Source organism: Alexandromys fortis, unplaced genomic scaffold (assembly GCF_014885135.2).
Source record: "Alexandromys fortis isolate MF-2015 unplaced genomic scaffold, M_Fortis_MF-2015_v1.1 scaffold_0, whole genome shotgun sequence".
Taxonomy (NCBI): Eukaryota; Metazoa; Chordata; class Mammalia; order Rodentia; family Cricetidae; genus Alexandromys; species Alexandromys fortis.
The window spans coordinates 30167055-30189348 of NW_026067949.1; the positions used below are offsets into that span (position 1 = coordinate 30167055).

Below are 22294 nucleotides of genomic sequence, written 5' to 3' on the forward strand. Positions count from 1 at the left end.
GAGGAAGGAGAAGGAGGAGGAGGAGGGGGAGGAGGGAGAGAGGGAGAGACAGAGAGAGAGGGATAGAGAGAGAGACAGAGAGAGAGGGAGAGAGGGAGAGAGAGAGAGAGGGAGGAGAAGAAGGAGGAGGATGAGGGGGAGGAGGGAGAGAGGGAGAGAGGGAGAGACAGAGAGAGAGAGAGACAGAGCGAGAGAAGAGCATGGAGGGTTACTCAATCCGAAAGTCACGATTGCCCTCTTTCTTGACCGTATGTATTTGAACTCCTGAATAAACATAATTTACTAATCTAGAGCTGCATGTGGATGGGGATTCCTCAAAGTAAGCATTTCGCTCAGAATTTCCGGTTCCTGTGGCGATAACGGGGTGGAAAATGCTGATCCTCTGGGATACAGATGTTGAGACATCTTTTTTTCTCCCTCTTTAATCTGGCATCTCCTTGTTGTGTTATCTCAAGTACGACATCAGATAGCTCCAAAAAGTTTGTTTTCCGTCTAGTTCTTCTAGTGAGGCTGCTCAAAGAGCTTGAGAGATTAACAATGGTGGAAACCCACGTGGTCCTTGCTAAGCTGCTAAGAAGTCCATTGCTCCATGTAGGAGGTGTCTTTCTCTTTAAGGCTTTCCTTCTTAACTGGCCTTGACTCTCCACGTGTCTTAGCACTGGGACCTTGTCTATCCAGGTGCAGCTGAGAACACTGAGGTTAGGGGCTCAACATATGTAAAGTTGGTTCAATTTAAACCAGTTGTGGTCTCTGCAATAACTCTCCCCTGGAGTAACGTAGAAAGAAAAAAAAAGTGTGGTTTAAGTTTGATGGGAGTGAACATGACCAAGAGGACATGTTGTCTGGGAATTCCTTTGTGAGGCAAATGTGATTCATGGGGGAGACACACATGGGTAACAGCGCCAACGGCCAGGGCCAGGTGGAAATTTGAGTCTCAGTCTTGGAAGGGGACTTAGTTTAACCCCTGCAGCCTGGTGTGTGTTACAAATATCACATAAATAAAATGTACTTTTCAGAGACAGCAAGCTATTGCTCAGCTTTTTTTAAAACAGCATCTTTTTTTTTACATTTCTTTTCCAACTAACTTTTCCCTAGCCTTTCTGAAAAATAAGTTTCCTTTCTGCTTATAAAGCAAATTGGCTTTGTGTACTAAGCAAAAAGATTTTTTTTTAAAAAAAGGAATTCCCACTATTAGGCAAGATTTTACTTCATACATTTACTTTCTCAGGAAAAACATGTTCTTCTGTTATTAATCTTCAAGAGTAAAATGCCATGCGTAATCAAGATTTTTCCAAAGAGCGCAACAGTTTTTCTTTTGCCTATTGTGAAAGTGCAGTTGGCAAGGAGCGCCAGAATGGGAGTTGCACTGGGTGACCTGCAGAGGGCGCTAACAAACGTAACACAAAAAAGTATTGACCATCCCATCGCTTAGGGTCTAGATTTTAAAAATGAAAAAAAAAATTAAGCTGAGATAGCATTTCCCTGAAGAAAAGAAAGAGCCGTCTCTCTCATGCGCCTGTTTCATCTGGTCTTTTGCTAGTCTAGCGCTGCCTTTTTGGTTGTACAAAATCAGGGACAAGAAATGTTCAAGCTCTGAGATGCAATCAACCATGGCTACCTTGTTACCATTGCACTGGGCATTGCTTGGTACACAGAGGCTGCTCAACCAATGATAACTGAGCAAAGTCAGAGGGATACAAAGTAGAGGTTACATCATAGGGTCAATGAGCATGTAAAACAAGTGTAGATCTGGTTCTGTGGCAAATGGCTTGACTAAAAAAAAATCCCTCAGAGACAGAATTAATGAGCAAACAGTATTATATATATTTACCTGTTTGCAGTTTGACTAATCTATTATAGTTAAATATTTACATATATTAAACACTTATTCACTGAGTGTTTAACCTTGCTAAGCATTGTTCTAGGTACTTTTAGAATGCAATATGCTACTATGCTCTTCTAGACTGGCAAAGTAGAACTTGAGGACAGAGGTAGGGAGAGGTAGGGAGAGAAGGAGAGCGAGCACACACATTTGTAAGACTATCAGTCAAGGTCATGACCCGAGGTACAACCTCTGGTGTCAGCTAAGTTCTCACTGGGGCAGAAGCACTCAAACCGCCAGCCCTTCCTTGACGTCCTGAGAGAGAGGCTGGCATGGTTCACATGGTGAGGTGCCGAGTGTTCTGCTCACGTGGGAGTTTCTGACTGGGATCTTAGGGTGACTTCTGACCCACCTGAATCAGATGAGCTGCACTTTCCGGACTGCCGAACCGAAGGTCATGTCCGTTGATGGCCAGCACACGGTCATTCTCCTCTAGCTGGCCATGTCGGTCGGCGACACCGCCATTTAGCACGTTGAAGATAAATACGCCAGGTTCGTCCACCCTGCGCACCAGCTTAATGCCAAGCTGCTCCTCAGGGCTGCTTTTGTTGAGAATTACGTGGAAGCTGTCGTCCCGAGGTCCATAGGACTCCAGTGCCTGTCCATTGCTTCTGCTACGGAACTTCTGCTCGCGCAGCACCGTGAGCCGCAGCACTTGGCAGGGCTGCCGCAGGAGCCGCAGGGCGTAGTTATGAGGGACATTGCTGATGTCCATTCCATTGACCTGGGGGTGGAGCCAGGCGACAGTGAGTGGACCTACCATAAGCCTTCTGAAAAGGACCAGGCCAGCATGAGTATGATCCTCAACATCACAAGAATCAAATGAATACAAGCCCGAGTCCACAGAGGAACCAGGCTATTGTCCCCCAGCCCATTTGACTGTCTCCTTTAATCCTGTGTTCTAATAGCCTGATTTCCCACAGTAACTTTCCGCCTCTAGGGCTCAGCACTGCCTTCCTTCACCACTGTTCTTGCATAGGCCGTATGTCTGGTTGCAAAATCTTGGCATTTATTTCTGTTGCCTGCCAATTTTAGTTTTCTTAGTTGATACAGAAGAAAAAAATTTTGAAAGGAAAGACACTCAAATGACTTTTTGCTTATTTTGCTTTAATTTTCTAGACAAGATTTCTCTGCATAACAGCTCTGGCTGTCCTGGAGCTCCCTGTGTAGACCAGGCTGGCCTTGAACTCATAGAGATCTGACTGCCTCTGCCTCCCAAGTGCTGAGATTAAATGCGGCACCACCACTGGCTGGCTCAAACAATTAATTCTTTATTTAAAAAAAATTATTTATTTATTATGTATACAATATTCTGTCTGTGTGTATGCCTGCAGGCCAGAAGAGGTCCATTACAGATGGTTGTGAGCCACCATGTGGTTGCTGGGGATTGAACTCAGGACCTTTGGAAGAGCAGGCAATGCTCTTAACCTCTGAGCCATCTCTCCACCCCCAAACAGTTACATTCTTAAAGTGAGGTGCATGCAGATCACAGGCCTAACCACTGATCTGCACCCCAACACCAGATAATGATACCCAACACTATTTAGACCTATATGAGTCGATGTTTTCTTTCTAAAAACCTTCAACTTAATTTTCTTACTGAGTTATCTGTACTTTCATCTTCAATTATTCCATATTTTGTGTGTGTGTGTGTGTGTGTGTGTGTGTGTGTGAGAGAGAGAGAGAGAGAGAGAGAGAGAGAGAGAGAGAAAGAGAAAGAGAATATGTGCTTAAATGTGTGAGTGTGTTTATATGTTTCATATTGTAGTATCTGTGAGTGCTGCCTGGGCGTGTGTGAGTGTGTGTGCATGTCGGAACATCTGGGTGAGTGTGCCTGACAAAGTGTTAATGTCTTTGTATGTTATGATATCGGTGTTAATGTGCCTGAGTGCGTGCCAAGTGTGTTTTCACATTGTATTATCTGAGCGAGTCTATCTGAATGTGTGTGTGTGTGTGTGTGCTTATTACAGTATCTGTGTTAGTAGGCATGAATGTGTGTGTTGTTGACTCAGTATCTGTGAGTGGGTCTGAGTGTGTGAGAGTGTGTTGCATGGTATGTTATCTATGATTATGCCTAGGTGTGTGTGTTGTATGATGCGATATCTGTGATTATACCCGGGTGTGTGTGAGTGTGTTGCATGGTGTGGTATCTGTGATTATACCTCAGTGTGTATGTTGTATGATACAGTATCTGTGATTATGCCTGGGTATGTATGATACAGTATTTGCGATTATGCCTGGATGTATGTGTTGTATGATGCGGTATCTGTGATTATGCCTGTGTGAGTATGTGTGTTGTATGACACAGTATCAGTGAGAGGGCACGAGTATTACTCTGCAGACGTGAGTGTGGCAGTGTGTGTAGGAATGTCAGGAACTAGGGGGATGTCTACAAGGTCTGCTAATGCTCTAATTATAAAGGGGCTCAGGGGCTTCAATAATTTCAGACAAACGAATGCACAAGGACTTTCTTAGGCTATTTACTGAAAGGGTGATCACTCTATAGCACTCCTTACATATCCTGAAGCTGGGCCTCGCACTGGGGCCTCACTGATGATCCAATCCACAGGGCGGCTGCTGCATCTGATTTTCTGGCTCTAATTACCCTGACCCCACAGGCCCAGCCAGGAGGCTACAGCCCCAGTGTTTGTCACCGTTCTGGAAGAAAACAGTTCCCAGGAGTCCTGCACTCTGCTTAGATTTTGGGAGTTTGCTAACATTGCTTGTTCTTGAAGCCAATTGTTAGAGGCACTTTGGAATGGGCTTTGAAAGGGCCTTATTTGAGGTCAACCATGGCCTCCTGCTACAGTTCAGAGATAGATGAGGCTCCCTCGGTTAAGTTGAGGTACCCCCTTGTCCAAACACAAGGGAGCACTACCCTGAAGGTGGCAGAGCCTGATATCCCATTAACCCAGGCCAAGGGAAGTCATGGTCCCCTGGTAAAGGTCCCTGGCATTTCTTTTATCTTCTAGTTGCTTCCAGCTGAGGGCCAAAGAATGGATTATTCTTATGCAGCCCTCCCAGGCACAGTAGTCTCTGCTGGAACAGAGAGCAAGCCCTTCTGTAACTGGGGTCCCAGCATTTGTGGCCCACTTGAGTGATGGGGCCTGCCTGGCGTAAAACCCCAGAGACCAATGGGAATGTCAACATTTCTGCGGTAACCGTTTTCAATTATTTCTCCTCTTATCCCAATTAGTTTGCCAAACAAACAGTTCATGCTGGGACAGGAGTTGTCCCTCTGCTGCCTGCAAAGGGTGGGCTGGGGCTGTTATCTGAGTATCAGATAAGAAGTAGATGAGAAGGGAGGCATGCTAGTCCCCTTAGGCTCACATTTGGCATCTGTCTAATAAACAACAGTTCTCCCCCTTCCTTTCTGTCCAAAAATTTCTTCTGCAAAGTCTCCCTTTCAACTGTGCCTTGGAGACAGTGTGCCCAAGCCAGGTCATTCCACTCCTGAGACCTGGGGAATGCCTCTGGGTCATGAGACCAGATTAGAGATGATTATTGAGCTACAGATTTTCTGTAAGAGGGTATCTGAACACAATTAGATCAAATACAACAGTTGCCGTTTTCCAATTAAAGAAAAAAAAATATATGCTCCAGTCTTATTTTATACTAATGCTTCTTTTAAAAGGAGAGGCCCCAGAAGGAGCAAGAAGAGAAAGGAAGGAAACAGTAAGTGGAGAAAGAAAAGGGGGTAGATGAAAACATAGCAGATGGGGAGAGAGAAGACAGAAAACGATACAGTAGCAAAGGGAACAGTTACATATCAGGTTTATCTCAATACAACTCTGGAAAGCGAGTCTTTGTGTCATATTATCCACTCTCCTTGTCCTCTACCTATCCACTTACCCACCCTCCTCCTACCCACTCATCCATCCACCTGTTTACCCACCCACCCATCCAATTATCTGTCCACCGACCTAGCTACCCAGCCATTACCGGCTCTGAAGGATTCCACCTCTTCATCCACCTGTCCACTTACCCACCCATCTTTCCGCCCGTCCGTCTATCCCTCCACCTAGCCATCCAACCATTATTCACTTCCAAAGGTTTAGACTATGTGCCTTTGGCAGCCTACGGGCTCATGGTCTTGTGGCTTGTAGTTACACGACCATGCCTGACGGGCACCTTGAGAATGACGTCTCCTGGCAGCAGCCGTCCATCTCTGGCAATCACTCCGTCACGGTAGATATGCTGAATAATGATGTGAACCAGCGGGGTTTCGCTGCCCCCCACCAGCCTAATGGAGAGGCTTTCGCTGGGGTCCACTCTATTGATTTTGATGCTTGTAATCTCTCCATCTGGAATCAGGTGGTACAACCTTGGGAAGGCTGGAACGGACAAAAACAGGGTTTGTTTCAGACCTTCTTGCCAAACTAAACTGTTGGCCGTTCCTCGTGTGCCTTTCCCGCGTTCCTGCCTCGGTGCCAGCATACATTTCTCTGCCGGAATGTTTTTCATCCTGGGCCGAAGCCCAATTTTTCCTTCAAGGCAAAGCATGGAATAATCCCTTCCAATTAAACTTTACCCTGATCCCTCTGGTCCTCGCTGTCTCTAAACGCGTGATCCCGTTAAGGCTGACAACTCCTCGTGGCATTCAGCCTTCCACGATTGCTAATTACGCCAGTCTCCCACATCAGCAACCAGACTGAGAATCTAGCAACCAGCTTCGCTATCGGGCTGCATGTGGCTGTCTTAACTTGGCCATCCCGATGTCAATAATATCTGGTTGACTGCTTCAATTAATGTTTGGACTACTTTGATCACTCAGCAGAGGCAGTGATTTCTGGCTGCTCCCTGGTTCTCTGCATAGACCTCTCTGTCCATGGGCGCCTCCGGCTGATGCTTACTGCTAGAATAGGAGTGAAGGAATGGACAGATGTCGTCAGGGAAGGAAGTGCAATTCTATGACTCTTATCCAGGAACAGAACCAGAATCTGCTTTTCTGTCATTGGAAGATCTCAGAGACTATGCTTTTCAGGCCTAAGGAATCTTCAGCCCTCGGGCAGGCACTATTGGCAATAGCAGACAGTCAGAAGACCTAGTTCATAGTCACGAAGAGGCCAACATCATAGTCTTATGGCCACCTCCGGGAGGTTTGTCCCTCATCTGCCGGGATCACTGAACTCAGGGCTAGAGAGAAATCAAAGACTATGTGAGCTGGTGTTTCCTAACTTCAGGACTTGATCCAAGAGTCAGCTTTCCCCAGGACACATTTCTTGATCCTCCCTGGCTGTGCCAGATAGGGAGCAGTTGTCTGGGTCCCTATGCAGCCCCACAGTGATAGGCAGTCCTTTATTCACGTGTGTGTGTGTGTGTGTGTGTGTGCGCGCGCCTGCGCACGTGCACGCGTGCTGGGATGAACAGAGAGGAAGCTGTGAAGCAAGGTGATATGTCAGGAACACTCACGGCCTCATTAGTTTCTCAGGAACCAGGTGTTTACATCCAGGTCAAAGTTCACAGGCCCAGGCCCTCAGGACCAAGAACCCAGAAGCACTGACTGGCACTGTTTTTCACTTCGGTTGGAATATAAGTGTCTAGAGGGGACACCGACTGCTGAGAATACATCAAACCTAGCTAGCCTCGCTGGGAAATGGCTCCTTTGTGTAGCTTGAAGCTCAGTTAGCGTGCAGAAGGCAGGGACAGTCAGTGTCCAGTGCCTGCTGACGGCTGTCTTCACCCTTTAGCTTGTCACCTGGACAGAGAGACTATGAGCCTGGTTCTGTATAAAGCTACTTTTTGGGAGTATTTTCAAAGCCTAGAACCATAGTTCATTTCCTTAAATGAACCCAACTCTTTGTGAAAATTAAACAGGGAAAGAAGTTCCTTGCAGTTATTATACAGCACAATCAACGAGGTCGTGCAGTGGCTAGGGGAAGCCCGGGAGACTGTGAATGTGGGTTCTGAACTCCAGATTTAATTTAATGGCAGTGAATGTCCCCTGCGAGGCTGTGAGTAGCAGTCTCAGCCTGTCCGCTCCTAGCGCTAACAGTACGTGAGTTACTGGGTTTGGTGCGTGTTTACATCGCTCTGACGTATTGAGTAGGCTTTAAGCTCCTGTCAGAACATGTCTGGGTATCAACGGGATGGAAAGTTTTTGAAAAATCACTGTAAGCAAAATAAGTTTTGGAAATAACCATCAGCGCTCCCGATTCTCCCTCTTTCCCCTTTCTCCTTTACAACAGACACAAACATTGTTCTCTTAAACAACTGGAGATATCTGATTCCGCGATTAGAAAGGGCATGCCCGACACCACCCTCTTGAGTGCTGTTCCTTAGAGCCAGGCCAGTGAGATCCTCATGACCTTGCAGGGTTAAAAGGATTTTTTTAAACTGTCGAAATTGTCCTAGTATAGACAAAAGAATTTGACCAAAGTTCTGTTTTTGTCTGAAGATTAAAGGATTTAAAAAACAGTCTTTTCTGTGCACTGAACTAAGAAATGGGAACGCATATTTTCAGCCCTCCTACTGACCCTGTGAAGGTGGCGTCTCATCCCTGTTTCCAGGTGAAGAATTAGGTTGGCAATAGGAAAGAGATGGAGTGTCCAGGTTGGTCAGCAGCTGAGAGGCACGAGAAGCCACACAGGCATATGTTTTGGAAGGTTTCAAAGGAGACAGAACTTGAAGTTAAAATCCTGATTATCCTGATATATGTGTGAGTTGTGTTGGTTATTCAGCTGTGTGACTTTGGGCTTCTTACCTAACCTCTCTGGATCATTTTCCTTACCTGCAAACTAGGAATGACAATCCTTATCTCATATCAGCATTCTTTTATTTATTTATCTATTTATTTATTTACCTATCTATTTATTTATATGTATGCAGTGTTCTGTCTGCATGTATGCCTGCACTCCAGAAGAGGGCACCAGACCTCACTGTAGAGGGTTGTGAGCCACCATGTGGTTGCCAGGAATTGAACTCAGGGCCTCTAGAAGAGCAGTCAGTGCTCTTAACCTCTGAGCCATTCTCTCCAGCCCCTTATCTCAGCATTCTGTATGACTCAGAGCTCTGACTGTCACTGAAGAGCTGCTCCCGTTTTTGAATGCTGTTATTTTACTGTGCAGCTAATAAGAAGCAGATGCGGTGTATGTCTGCAAGCCCGGTAGTGTCAAGAGGCTTGCTGCGAGTTTGGGATCAGCCTGATCGTCACAGGAAGTTCTAGACTAACCAAGACTTCAAAAAAATTATTTTCTGAGACAGACCCTGTCTCAAGAACTGTTAATTTAACCTAGAAGCTTCAATATGAAATGAAAAGAAGGGTGGAAATCAATATCTCCTCAGCTCCACTTACGCTGGGGAAAACATAAGTCATACATGAACTAAGATACAATAGCTTTCCGTGGCCTCACAGGTCAACAAGGGTGTTTGGAACAAGCTGAGTAAACTCTCTGTGTGCCTCAGTATACTTTGCTAAAAACAGGGCTGAGGACAGTGAACCTTCCTGGAATCCACCAGTGACCTGGAGATGTGCCCTGGTCACAGGCTCCTTGCGATGACTTCTCAATGAGAAAAGGCATGTTGCACATCTGGAGTGTCTCATGTGCAGGCGTGGTAAGAACGCTTGTCCATCAGTCTGCACCACTCTGTAAAGATGATTTTCAGGGGCCCACAAGAAAGGTCAGTGGCTCGAGGCCCTTGCTGACCTGAGTTCCAGCCTCAGGCCCCACACTGGGAAAAGGAGACTACCAGTCCTCCCAAGCTGTCCTCTGACCTCCGCGTGCACTGTGACGCATGAGCACATGTGTACGTGGGCCTGCGCAGCCACCTCCACCCGCACACAATAAATAAGAGAATAAAGAAAATTAAGGCCATAAATCAAAAAACAAAGGAGCCAACTTGTTGCTTATTGGTTTGTACAGAACTTGCGGTATCCACGGCCTTTTCCATTTCAGCCGCAGACTGTGTGTACTGCCGTGAGGTGAGAATGATTTAAAAAAAAATTTCCCTCCCTAACTATGGTAACTATCTTCATATGCGTTAAGCTAGCACCTGAAGTCCAGGGAGCAGATGCGTTTTCCCTCATCTGCGTAGAAAGATGGCAAAGAAGACGAGGGCTTCAGCCCTTACACAGATGGAGAGGCCCGATCAAGGTTAAAAACTTGGGAAGAGAGGAGTCACAGTGGGTGGGTGGTCAGGCTGTTAGCATCCCTGAAGTGACTCTGGAAACCCAGCCTGTGGCTAGCCTGGGGGAGGGATGGGGATTCCTTTACCTTCAGGGACAGCGGCGGTCTCAGAGTTCTCCCTGCCCTGGTCGGTGTGGTTGTCAACGGTACTCCCGCTCTTGGTCCTTCGAAGAACACTCAGAGCTCTGTTGATCTTTTTAAAAGAGCGGCTTCTCATGGTGGAGCGCTCAAAGGGCCGTGCTAAGGAGAGATGTAACAGAAAAGGGAGTCACAGGTTTACAGCCATCATCCCTTAGCTAAGTGCGCTGCTCTGGGCCTGGAATCCCAGCACTCAGGAGGTCAGACAGGAAGCCCAGGAGGTCAAAGTCAGCACGGAGTGAGACTTTGCCTCAATACAAACAAAAAAATGACTACAGTTAAAAAAAAAAAAGAAACCTCTTATGTATTAAAGAGATGAAATGGGATAATACGTTATTAAAAACAGTGATTGCCTCTTAGTGATAAGAGTTTATTTACCCATACTTCTAAATTCTCTTGTAATAAAAAAGCGTATCTCACTTATGTAAAATCTTTTCTCCCAGGCAGGAACCGTAAGTCATCAGACCTCACCTCAACTGCCTTCACCAAGTCAGATTACACAGCCATAAAAATCTGAGCACTCACAGTTCCTCTTCACTTTGGAGAACTGGACATGGAGTGGCTGCCAAAACTACCAGAACCATTTCCCCTTAAAAAAAAAAAAAACCATTTCCAGAACTTTCCACCACGTGTATTCTACAGAGGGCAATCCCAGGGAAAACCAAGAGCCTGTTCCCGGACACCCACCCGTCTGACTCACCCCTGGTTCGGTTGCTCCGGCCAGAGTCCGAGAGGTTGGCTACCGCCTCACCCTCCTCCACGGGGGACACGTAGGCAGGGTTGTCTAGGCCAGGCTCGTCGGTCATTAAAGAGATGGTGGCAGCGGCCGAAACCTCTGAGGAGAGAGGCACTGCTGTGAGGCTGGCACAGCCGTCGGTGCAGCCATCTTGTGAGCGCCTTTTCCGGTCCTTGGTCAGGCCATAGTGGGAGGCACCTTTGCAGCTGGAGCAAACCCAAATGGGGCGGTTGAGTTAGGACTCCAGATACACACATCTGCCCCTGTATAGCCCAGCCTCCCCCTTTCACACATACGAATTCAATATGTACTTGATGACTTGAGATAGTAATTAAAATGGCCTATTGCATTCTCCTAGCACCGTCTCCTCATCGGCTGCTGAGCCGTAGGAAATCGAATCGGCCTGACCGTGGTGCGGGGATGGAAAGCTCTAGCGTTTGGACTTGGCAATGGCTCCTTACTGGCGTCTATTTTGACTATGAACGCCCTCCGTCACATTCCTACTCCTTTCTTCTGGTTTTGATCCCGCAGTGTTGGACATAAATATACGAGGTCACTCCCAGAGCCCATATTTAGCTGACCATAGAAACAGAACTGCCCTTGCCGTAAAGCCACAAGGCTTACTCAAAACTGCTATTTCTCTAGGGGTGGGCATGGTGGCTTCCATTCCTGTCCCATTCCTAGGTCTCTTAGTGCCTCCCCTGCTCTTCAGAGGGGCCAACACCAGGGGTTCTCACACGTTGAAAAATGTCACGTGCCACACATTAGGAAAGAAAAATATCTTTGATTTTTATCATTAACAACAGAAACTCCTTCTGACTGTTTTCTTGTTTCTATCCATCTTAGTCATTATTTCATCTCACCAAGAACCAAACTTTGAAAGTAGACCACGCATTGGTACAATAGGGGAAGGGAGGAACGCCAGGGCTCAGAAGACCAATGTGAGAGCCAATTTAGAGCCTTATTCTTCATGAACACATTTCATTGCCAGCAGGCTAGTCAGGTCCGTTCACTGACGAAGGCTTTGGTCAGGAACTGCTGGAGAGGGCAGCCAGACGACACAGCTGCTGTCCTAACAGAAATCGCACTAATGAGCTCCTTCAAGCAGACATGGGTGTGCTGTTTCTATTATTCTTCCCAGTTTATTACACAAACCCCATATCTGCGGTTCTCAGTTTATGGCTCCCAACCCCTTTGGGGGTTGAACGACTCTCACAGGGGTCTCCTGAGACCCTCAGAAAACACAGATATTTACATTAAGACTCATAATTTACATTAAGATTTATGTAGCAAAATTACAATGATGAAGTAGCAATGACGATAACGTCATTGGTTGGAGGACAACGTGAGGAGCTGTGTTAAAGGGCTGCGACATTAGGAAGCCTGAGAACCACTGCAGTATACGATTCGAGTCTTTTATTTTCTATTTATTTGCTTATTTTTCTTTTTATAACATTTGCAACCTTACTTGAATGATGCTTTGTGTCCTTGAAAGGACACAGACGCCGCTGTGCATCTGCAGTTAGCAGGCTTCACTCGTTTCTCTTACTTTCCCATGTCTGTGATCAGGATGTACTGAGGATTCCGAGCAGTATCCGCTGCCAGGCAGCAGCTGTGGTGTAGGGACCACTGCCTGGGCATGGCTGCCACCGTTGTCACGTCCCTCCCACTGTGCTGGGTTCACGCTTTTCTTTACTCCACTGAGTGTGGTTGCCACGCAAACATCTTACAACAGAATCCACCACGGACATACTGCTATACCCATCTGTCCCACTCCTTAGTTCTCAGCAGAGGAGCATTTTCCTGCAGTAGGTGGGATTAACACAGAGTGGACCATGTGCAGTGAGAAACTTTGGAACACTCAGTCCTAGATGGGATGTCTTCGTCAAATCTCTGCCCTCAAGGCTGAGGGATCTATGCAGACGAGCAGGTGGGAAGAGTGTTAAGAGCCAGAGGTGGTGGATGCTCCAAGGAAACAGTATCTTCCAGACACAACAGGACTCAGATGCATGCACACTCAGAGAGACAGACAACACACACATGACCTGCACAGGTTCAAACCAGATAAATCCCAGCACCAAAAAGGGAAGTGGGAGCAGAGTCCCACTACTAACCCAGAAGGTACCTCAATTATACCTGCTGGAAAGGGGGAAATTAGTTTTCTCCAACCGAGTGCCACTAGGTATATCAATTATTCTTCCAAACAGTCCCCATGTCCCAGAGTAGTTACCCATCACAAACAAACCCCATGATTTTGTGTGCTTTTAATTTTGTTATTTTTTTTCTCTTATTGGGTTTTTTATTTTAATTTTCTTTTCGTTTTTCTTTCTTTTTTTTGAGGGAAAGAGAGAGAGAACGCAAAATTGTATTGGGACCGAAGTGGGGACAATCTGGGAGGAGTTAGGGAAAGAATACGATTAAATATATTTATGAAGAGGCCATTATACTTCAGCATCGGAATGAAAAGTTACTGAATATAAAAAAAAACAGCGGAGGATTCGCCAGTTTTGTTTTAATGAAGCAGACATCCATCCCTAGAAGAATATCTACAATGTTGTTATTTTCTTTCAAGGGAAAAAGCAAATGGTTTATTTTGATTTATTTCATGTGTATGAGTGTTTTGCTTACATGTATGTCGTGAATTATGTGGATGCCTGGTGCTGGCAGAGGCCAGAGAAGGCATCAAATCCCTGTAACTGGAGTTACAGATGGTTGTGAACTACCATGTTGGTGCTGGGAACCGAACCCAAGTCCTCTGGAAGAGCAGCCAGTGTGTGTGTGTGTGTGTGTGTGTGTGTTTATGTGTGTCTTGAGACAGGGTTTCTCTGTGTAACAGCCCCAGCTGTTCTGGAACTAGCTTTGTAGACCAGGCTGGCCTTGAACTCAAAGAGATCCGCCTGCCTCTGCCTCCCAAGTGCTGAACTTAACGCCAAGCACCACCACTGCCCAGTTGCAGCCAGTGCTCTTAACTGCTAAACCCTCTTTCTAGCCCCAAAAGGCTCTACCTCAGGGCTGGAAAGATGGTTTGGTGGTTAAGAGCACATCCTGTTCTTGCAGAGGGTCCTCATTCAGCTCCCAGCACCCATGTCATGTGGCTCGTACAACCTCCTGTAACTCAAGATCTGGAGGGATCTGACTCCTCTGCCTCCATGAGTTCTCCTCCTGTACTCGTGCACACACACACACACACACACACACACTTTAGAAATAAAGGAAATGTTTAAGAGAATGTTTTCTTTCATTAGAAAGACACTCCCAAAGAGAAGAAAAGCAGTACCGCATTTGTCATGGAAAAGGATCGCCGCCCGTCTCACACCAAGCAATGCAGCCCAGGCCAGAGGGAGTAGCTGGGTTAACCTAAGTGCATTTTAAAGCCAATGGAGCCTGCTGTGAGTAACCTAGTCATGCTTAGGGGTGTTTGGGTAATTTAACTGGAGACACATTTTAAGATTCCCTTTTCTTGTTAGTAAATACAATACAATGTTTTTAATAACCAGTGGTATTTTCAATGTGATGACATGCGGTGTTACTCTCGGTAGAAGGGGCCTGTGATTACACAACTTCACACCCTCATTTGCTAGAAGACAGACAGGCCGGTACAAGCTGGAGCTTATACTTTTGAGCTGCCCCCAGAACTCCTCCTGGGAAGCCTTAGCATCCCTTTTGAATTGGTGAGGTACTTTTTTTTTTTTCATCCTCATTAGTTACTTTGGCTTGAAATTATTCTGCTAAGAGTAAAGTGGTTGATATGGGGAATTTAAAAATTGGAAGAAATACTGTGTGATGGAAAAAATCCGAGCCAGCACACGTTGGAGAGCGCCAAAGCTGTAATCCGAGAGTGGAACGCTTCTCTGGAGGCCAGCAGCATTTGGTCAGCCGTGCACGGGATGGAAGATTTGGAGACAACATCTCTTTGCGGTGCTTGACCAAGCAGTGCCCTTGACCATGCGCTCAGCCAGAGCAGGGAAAGCATTTCCCTAGAACATGGGTGCCTGGATTGGCACAAGCTATGGCTTTCTTCGAGGGACATAACCTGTCCCTTTGAGAAAGCTGAATCTCATCCCTGTGCCTTAAGAGAACTGGAGAGGAGAAATTCCGAGACCATAGCCATTAAGACACTACTGCTGTCTCAGGTTCCTGGGGCTCTAAGGACATATATTTTTTTTTGAATCCAGAAGAGGGAAACGGTGTTGCATGAATGACGAGACTCCTCCTTGGCACTCGGTTCTCAGCTGTAGTTACAATAGCTGGGGAGAGTGCAGAATCTACATGGAGACATTCGGACTCATGAGCTCTGGATAAAAACCAGGGTAACAACTCACCCTTCTGTCATGTCGGCTTTCTCCATCTTCTCGGCTTAGCCTGAATCTGCGGCCGAGGGATGGATGAAAGCAGTGGCTGTACTAATTATCGTTTCTGCGGTGACTGATACTGGGGGCTCTTGATTTACGGGCACAGTCGAGCGAAGGAGAAGGGGAAGGGTTGATTGATGGGTAGCCAGGACAGGAAGATAGGCTGCGCCCTGGCTGTGTTCAAAGCCAGCAGGATTTATGCTCCCTTCAGTTACCTGAGCCCTAAGTACTCTCAGGTGCTGATGGCCGTGGACTTGAAGGACGAGCATAAGGAACGCAGAGCACCATTTCTTCAACTCAAGCCACAGACTCTGGATATTCTGTCTGCCAAAAACAAGCATCCTGGAATCATCTTTCTTGGTACTGATGAAGTCTGGGTCCTGAGCTCCTCCATTGAAACCAGCAGCCAGTGACAGGTCAGTCTGCTTCTGAGGGCACCAGCACCAGGTGCCCTGGAATTTGGGGTTGAGGGGTTGAATGTGTGAAGAGGAAATGAACCCCCTCTTCCTACAAAAGTCTCGAGTCTGTGGTATGAGTTGCTAATGGGAGCTGGAACTAGGATCCGGATGGAGTCCAGACATGGTTCACAGAGGTCCTAAGGGGGACCTCCACAGAGCGCAGCCTGCCGGGTGGGGGTGGTCCTAGCTCATTTGCAGGGAGGGGCTTCCTGCTGTCTGTGAACTGGCCCACTTACGATAGCTTGCAAGCTGCCCACGAGAAAGTAAGCCCCTACCCTCACAACATTATCGGAACAACACAACCCTCCCTGAGGCGATCTCCCTCCTTCTCTGGGTGGCTTCTGTTACAAACCGGGCTCAACTCCTCACCCAGAATCCATTAATTGTCCAGTCTCCTCTCACTGTAACCCGGGGACTGAACTCACAGGTTAGTGAAGTAAGGGAACAGGGAAATGAGTCAGGTAAGCCAGGCAGGAACCGGGGCGAGCGGTGCTGATTCTAGAACGGGCTTTCAGCTGAGAAGGCTAGCCCATGAGAAGGCTAGCCCAGTGTTGTCAGGAGCAAGCAATCTGGACACTAAAACCCACATTTTAAGGTGAATTTTTTTTTTTTTTACATTTGTGCTTTAAAACACTGTGTGGTCCAAACAAAACACAAACACACATGTAGCACATATCTATTTCAAAGAAAAGCACATTCCAACCACCGGTAATAAGAAAACCTGCCAGTGTGGGAGAAATGGGCCCATTTCTCTCTTCTCAGTTCTCTAGGAAGCAATATGAAGCTGGGGTGGTGGGGTGCACACCTTTAATCCCAGCACTCGGGAGGCAGAGACAGTGGATCCCTGAATTAGAGGCCAGTCTGGTCTACAGGACAGCCAGGGCTACTCAGAGAAACCCTGTCTCTTGAAAAACCAAAACCAAAGAAGAAGCAGTTTGACTCTGGCGTTCTGCTTTCTGCTAGTTGTATGAAGTGTGAGGTGCACGTGAACACAGAGGCAAGATGGGGGCTCAAGAGGGCTCCCCTTTCACTCACCTGTCCCAGGCCACTTTTCTGACCAAGTTGGAGGTTGAGAGTGAATTCTCAACTGTTCCTTTTTATTTCAAAAGAATTGATAGTTTGCTTGAAACCGGAACTTAACCGGAAAGGCGACATCTAGTCCTATGAGATATACCTGTCTGTTCTCCCATGCCAAGGGAGCCAATGGCGGAGACTCCAGCGGAGAAGCGAGTTTCCTGCCAACAGCTGGCTCTGAGGCCTTTGATGGCATCTGAACCAGACTGTGAGCTCCTCATGTTCTTCCCTCACACAGCCTGGCCTCCAGCCCAAAGCTTCCCTGAACTCTGGACTCAGCTCCACATCCTCACTTTGACATCTAATACACATCCTCAACACAGCATCCACACATCCTGATCCCCCTGCCAAGCTAGTTCTTACATCTTTCCCATTGTGTTAAAGAGCTCCTATATCCACTACATCTGTTCAGGCCAAAAACCCCAGCCTCTGCCTCCATTCCTCTTTCCTTTGGCATCCCAGGTACAATCTAACAACAACAACGACAACAACAACAACAACAATAAATCAACCAGCAGATGCTCACCGCCACAGCCACCGGGCCCCACCTTATCAGTGGCTTACTGCCCTAACCTCCTGTTCTATGCTCCATCCTTGCTCTTCCCCAATTATTCTCAACATGAACATCTGCTATGGTTTTAACATGGTTCGAATATATCCCCCAAGGGTTTGTGTGTTGAAATACAATTTTCCTGTGCCGTTAGGATTATGGAATGTTAATCTAAGCATGGTGTTTGGAGATGGGGATCTTTGGGAAGTGATTAGGATTAAACAAGGCCATCAGGATGGGATCCCTGTGACGGGATGCTGCTGGCCTTAGCAGAAAGGCAACAGTCTCTCCTATCCTTGCCACATGATGCCCTGTGCTTCCCATGGCAGTCCCAGCACAGGGGCTGGACCTCACCACCTTCATATTAGGGTTCTGAATCCCTAACAGATCATGAAAAATAGTTTTATATAATGACTGTTGAGACGGTGACCTTCACACAGAAACATTTACCCGAATAGTTATTCGGGTAAATACTTTAAAAATTTATTACAATTCTTCATCTGTGGGAGAGGACATTCCAGCACAGGTGTTCGGAGGGCTGAGGACAACTTGTAGAAATTGGCTCTCTCCATCCCTATGTGGGTCCTGGGAGCCAAGCTCAGGCCATCAGGCTTGGTGGCAAGTGCCTTTACCTGCTGAGCTGTCTGGCCAGCACATGGAACAATGCTTTAAGACCTAAATACAATATCCAAATAATTATCTAATGAATTTAAGTTCCAAATGCAGTGATAGTTTCTATACTAGACAACTATGATAAGGACGGATAGCACACTATGATCAGGTGTAGTGGCACACCCCTGATATGACCAGGTGTGGTAGCACATGCTTGCAATTCCAGCATTTAGGATGGTGCAGGAGGACTTGAGTCAAAGTCAACCCGGGCTGCATAGGAAGACTGTCTCATAAAAACAACAGCAAAAAGAACAAACAGAAATGAGAGTATTTCACAGTAATATGGAATTAACTAGTTGAGCCCTACAATTAATTAATTAATCCAAAAAAATGACCAGTAGGCATGCAGCATCCCTCTCTTGGATAGAGATAGTACCCCTCTTTAGGATGGAGACGCAGCATCTCTCTCCAGGATGGAGACGCAGTGTCCCCCTCTCAGATGGAGATACAGCGTCCCTCTCCAGGATGGAGATGCCTTCCTCTCTTCTCTTGGGACCTGGAAAGAGCCAGCTCATGGATTCCCATGTCTTTCATGGCTGGTGGCAGAGACACCAGTTGGACTTCCGCTAACTGGTTTGCTCTGGGCAACCACAGGGCTGTAAGTAAACCTCTGTTGAACCCAGCCAAGTAACAGTCATCCTTTCCGCATTGCACTACAGAAACCCCAGGTTGGGAACTGCAGGATGCGCCCAACGGCCCTGGCAATATTTAGTTACCCGTGGTTGGCTGTGATATGGGTCTGGAACCCCTCTCCCTCAGCAAGCTCATCACATCCCTCTTCGGTCCCACATATTCCAAAACTAAAATGACGAGGAGAGGAGAAAAGGAGGAATAGATTTTCAACTGGCCTTTATTTCCCTCGCATACTTCACTATACAACTTTGACAGTTTTATTGCTTTGCTTTGTTTGGGGGTGGGGATGGAAGGTTATCGCTACAGTGTAACCCAGCTTTGGCAAGGGAGGCTTGACTTTATAATCCTCCTGCCTTAACTCCTTGCGATCTGGGGTTATATACCCGTGTCTCACACTCAGCTTAGAATGCATTTTAAATCATGCCTGTACTTAACACCAGTGAAGGCTTCTGACCACATACCTTCTTTTTGATGCTGGTACAGTGGAGGCCTTATAGTATAGTACTAAAATACTTCTTCTCGTTCAATGAATTCACAGAGGGCCATGTAAGAAACATGGGGAGGTGAGAAAACTAGACTTTCAGGTTGAAAACACCTGGGTGGGAATCATATCTGCAACCTTACCACTCTGCAAATCTAGACAAGTTCCCCAGTCAATCCCCCTGACTTATTTCCCATAAGTCAAATGATATTTATTTACTGTGAGGTTTAAATATTCGTGTGCAGTGCCCAGCACTGCCTGGAATTCAGTAGCAAGGTGACGAGCAGTAACTATTGTAATTAATATACCTCAATGTGCATGGTTAGACACTGGATGCAGAGAAAAATATTGTACAATGTGTAACTAGGGGCTGGCATGGAAACAGGAAAACCATCATGCCTTGTTATTGGAGAGATGCAGGTAGAGACTAGCGTTGGGAGAACACAGAGAAGGAGCGCACTCTGCTTAGGGGCATCAGGGAAGGCTTTTCAGAAGAGGTGAGTTGGGGTTGGAGAACAGCTCAGCGGTTAAGAGTACCGGCTCTTCTTCCAGAGGACCCAGCACCAACGTGGCAGCTTTCAACCACCCGTGATTACAGTTCCAGGGGATCCGACACCCTCACACAGACATACATGAAGACATGCTAACTATCAGAAGAGGGGAGTCCAGAGAAATGAATGCTATCAGCTAACAGCCAAGATGGAGATACTACATTCAAAGGCCCCAAGACAAGTGCATGGTGAGTGTTAGGAATGGTGGATTCCATACACCATACACGTGTCCTGTTACACGCTGATGGGGAAAGTGAGATCCTGACAAGTAGGTAAAACCTGGGACACATGACTACCAGCCCCACTCCTGGACTCTGGCAAGGCTAAGTCATCCTCTTGGGGCTGGGACAGTAGCACAGAGAAGTCTGATGCTCAGACTGAAGAGGCAGGATGCAGGAGGAATGAAGCCGATAGTGCTCAGCTCCAAGTCTCCTCTTCAGGCTCTCTAGACCATCAGCCTAAACAGGGTTGCTGCTGCGAACACCAGCCAGCCAGCCACTTCATGTATTAGAGTTAGCATTCAAAATTCCTCCCCCTTCCTTCCCTCCCTCCACTTCTTTCTTGTCCTTGATCTATTCTATGATTCTTTCTCTTTCTTCTCTCTCTCCCTCTCTTTCCCTCCCCCTCTCTCCCTCTCTTTCTTTCTTTCTTTCTTTCTTTCTTTCTTTCTTTCTTTCTTTCTTTCTTTCTTTCTTTTTGTTTTTTGAGCTAGATCCTCACCATGTAGGGCAGGTTAATCTGGAACTTGTAACCATCAGCATCCTACGTGCTAGGCTTACACGGACGTGCCACTGTCTTTAGTGTTTCCCTTTTTAAAAATCCATTCCTTCTCTCCCAGAGCATATAGCTTGCAAGAGAGCACACTCACACTCGTCTTGAGCACTCCAAGCCCTCGGCACAGTGCACAAAGTGCAGGCAGACAGCGCATCGTAGTGCCGCAGGCTGTGCTAACACAGCTTTGGTCTGAGATTAGCTATTATTTCCTCCCTCCTCTTATTAGATGTTTTCTATTTACGCTTTTGATTGTGCTGGCCGAGACATGGTATTAATACTTGCAAGCTGCCTTAATCCTCTTTTGGGGGTATGGAAGAAGACAGGCTATCTATTTTAAATGAATGACAATATTTCTTGTCTTTAATGTAAAGCAGTAGAAACCGCCATTGTGTTTGAGATAAAAACAAATGGATCATGCATGATCTTCCAAACACTCCCACTGAGACTCCCGAGCCCACCCTGGAGTTGGACCCAGCCCTGCCAGTTCATTCTCATCATGCTGCTCGGAAGAGACTCAATAGCGTGGCGTAGTTTCTATTAAGGGGATTGGTCTAGCGCCCAGACTTCCTGGTCCCGAACACAAGGCCCCTACCTGGGAACTTTCTGAGCTCTGATTGGATAGTGATTGGATAGATATACCTGTACCTTCTCAAACAATTCCTCTTTGACCTAAGGACATTAAGTAAAATTACTCTGAACGTTCTTTTGATTTCCCTTCTAGGTTAAAACCTATGCTCCCTGGGGTGGAACCACAGGCTCATTTACCTAGAAGTAGCCAGTAACAAAGTACCAGAAACTCAGTAATAAACATGAGTGTTTCTGTGTAGTCTTGGGTGAAGGCGGCATAAGTTAATAAGTCAAAGAGGTCACCCAGGGAGCAAGGGCACCCTCTGGTAGTCAGGATAGAGCCAGAGTGTGAACCTAGGTGGATCTCATCCTAAAGAGACAACAGACTTCCTATCTCCCCGCCAGGCCACACACTGCTACCCTCATCCTCATTACTTCCTCTCTTCTGCCTGCAAACCTCCAGGGGAAATGTCCCCAGGTCTCCAACCACCCGCTTCACTTGTTAATGAACACCAGAGAGGAAAAATTCCAAACAAGCAGAGTAACCATGTGAGATGGGAGGTTGGGTTCCAGCTGCCTGAGGTTATGGGGTAGACGGGTGTTGTCAGGAGAGGCATTCAGACCTCAGGATAGAGTTTGCACAGGCAATGGATAGTCCAATGCCAGTAGGCACCCATGACTCAGTTTACCCAAGATGCTGTGCACGCCTGAGGTACAACTGGCCAGAATCTGAACAGGGTCAGCTTCTATCTGAGGGTGGGGTGAGATGGGGAGAAAGCCTAGAGAGGAAATGGGTCTCTTTTCCCTTCAGATTAATGGCGCTCCTCTGCTCCTATTCTTTCCTATTAATTTACAGAGTTAACATCTATAGGAATCTGGTTCTGTGTTTTGATCCTTCAAATCTCAATTCACAATGCAGGATCAACGCGGACAGTTCACTTGCTATGTACTGTGGACCAGGCATGTTGTGGAACACTTCCATGTGCACTGACCCATCCAATCCTCACACCAACCCTAAGAGGAAAATATCGCTATACCCAGCTTGCCAGTGAGAAATGAAAGTACGGAGACCCTAATAACCCTCCCAGGCACACACAGCTAGGAACTGGAGGGGATGGCGGAATTCTCTTTGAGATGTGCCCATTAGGGTTGTAAGATGCCTCCATGGCTGCTGACTGATAATTGAGAGGTGCTTGGGATACGGGAAGCAGAAGCAGAGGAAATACAAGGAAAATTAGAAGCAGGCGATTGCGACTACCCTATTCTTCATGACTGTATCATCCTCTGCAGCCACTGCATG

The 22294-nt window shown here is 46.7% G+C and overlaps 1 protein-coding gene across 2 annotated transcripts in view; it reads right to left on the minus strand.

Annotated features, from left to right (window-relative positions):
* Lnx1 (ligand of numb-protein X 1) overlaps nucleotides 1–22294 on the minus strand; it is a 104509-nt gene that overhangs the window by 20433 nt on the left and 61782 nt on the right. For both annotated transcript variants that reach the window (XM_050149996.1, XM_050149998.1), the window contains 4 exons: nucleotides 10847–11088; nucleotides 10096–10248; nucleotides 6014–6216; nucleotides 2235–2606 (listed from right to left, as the gene is read on the minus strand). In XM_050149996.1, the coding sequence (XP_050005953.1) occupies nucleotides 2235–2606; nucleotides 6014–6216; nucleotides 10096–10248; nucleotides 10847–11088 (970 nt within the window). The remainder of the gene's footprint in view (nucleotides 1–2234; nucleotides 2607–6013; nucleotides 6217–10095; nucleotides 10249–10846; nucleotides 11089–22294) is intronic.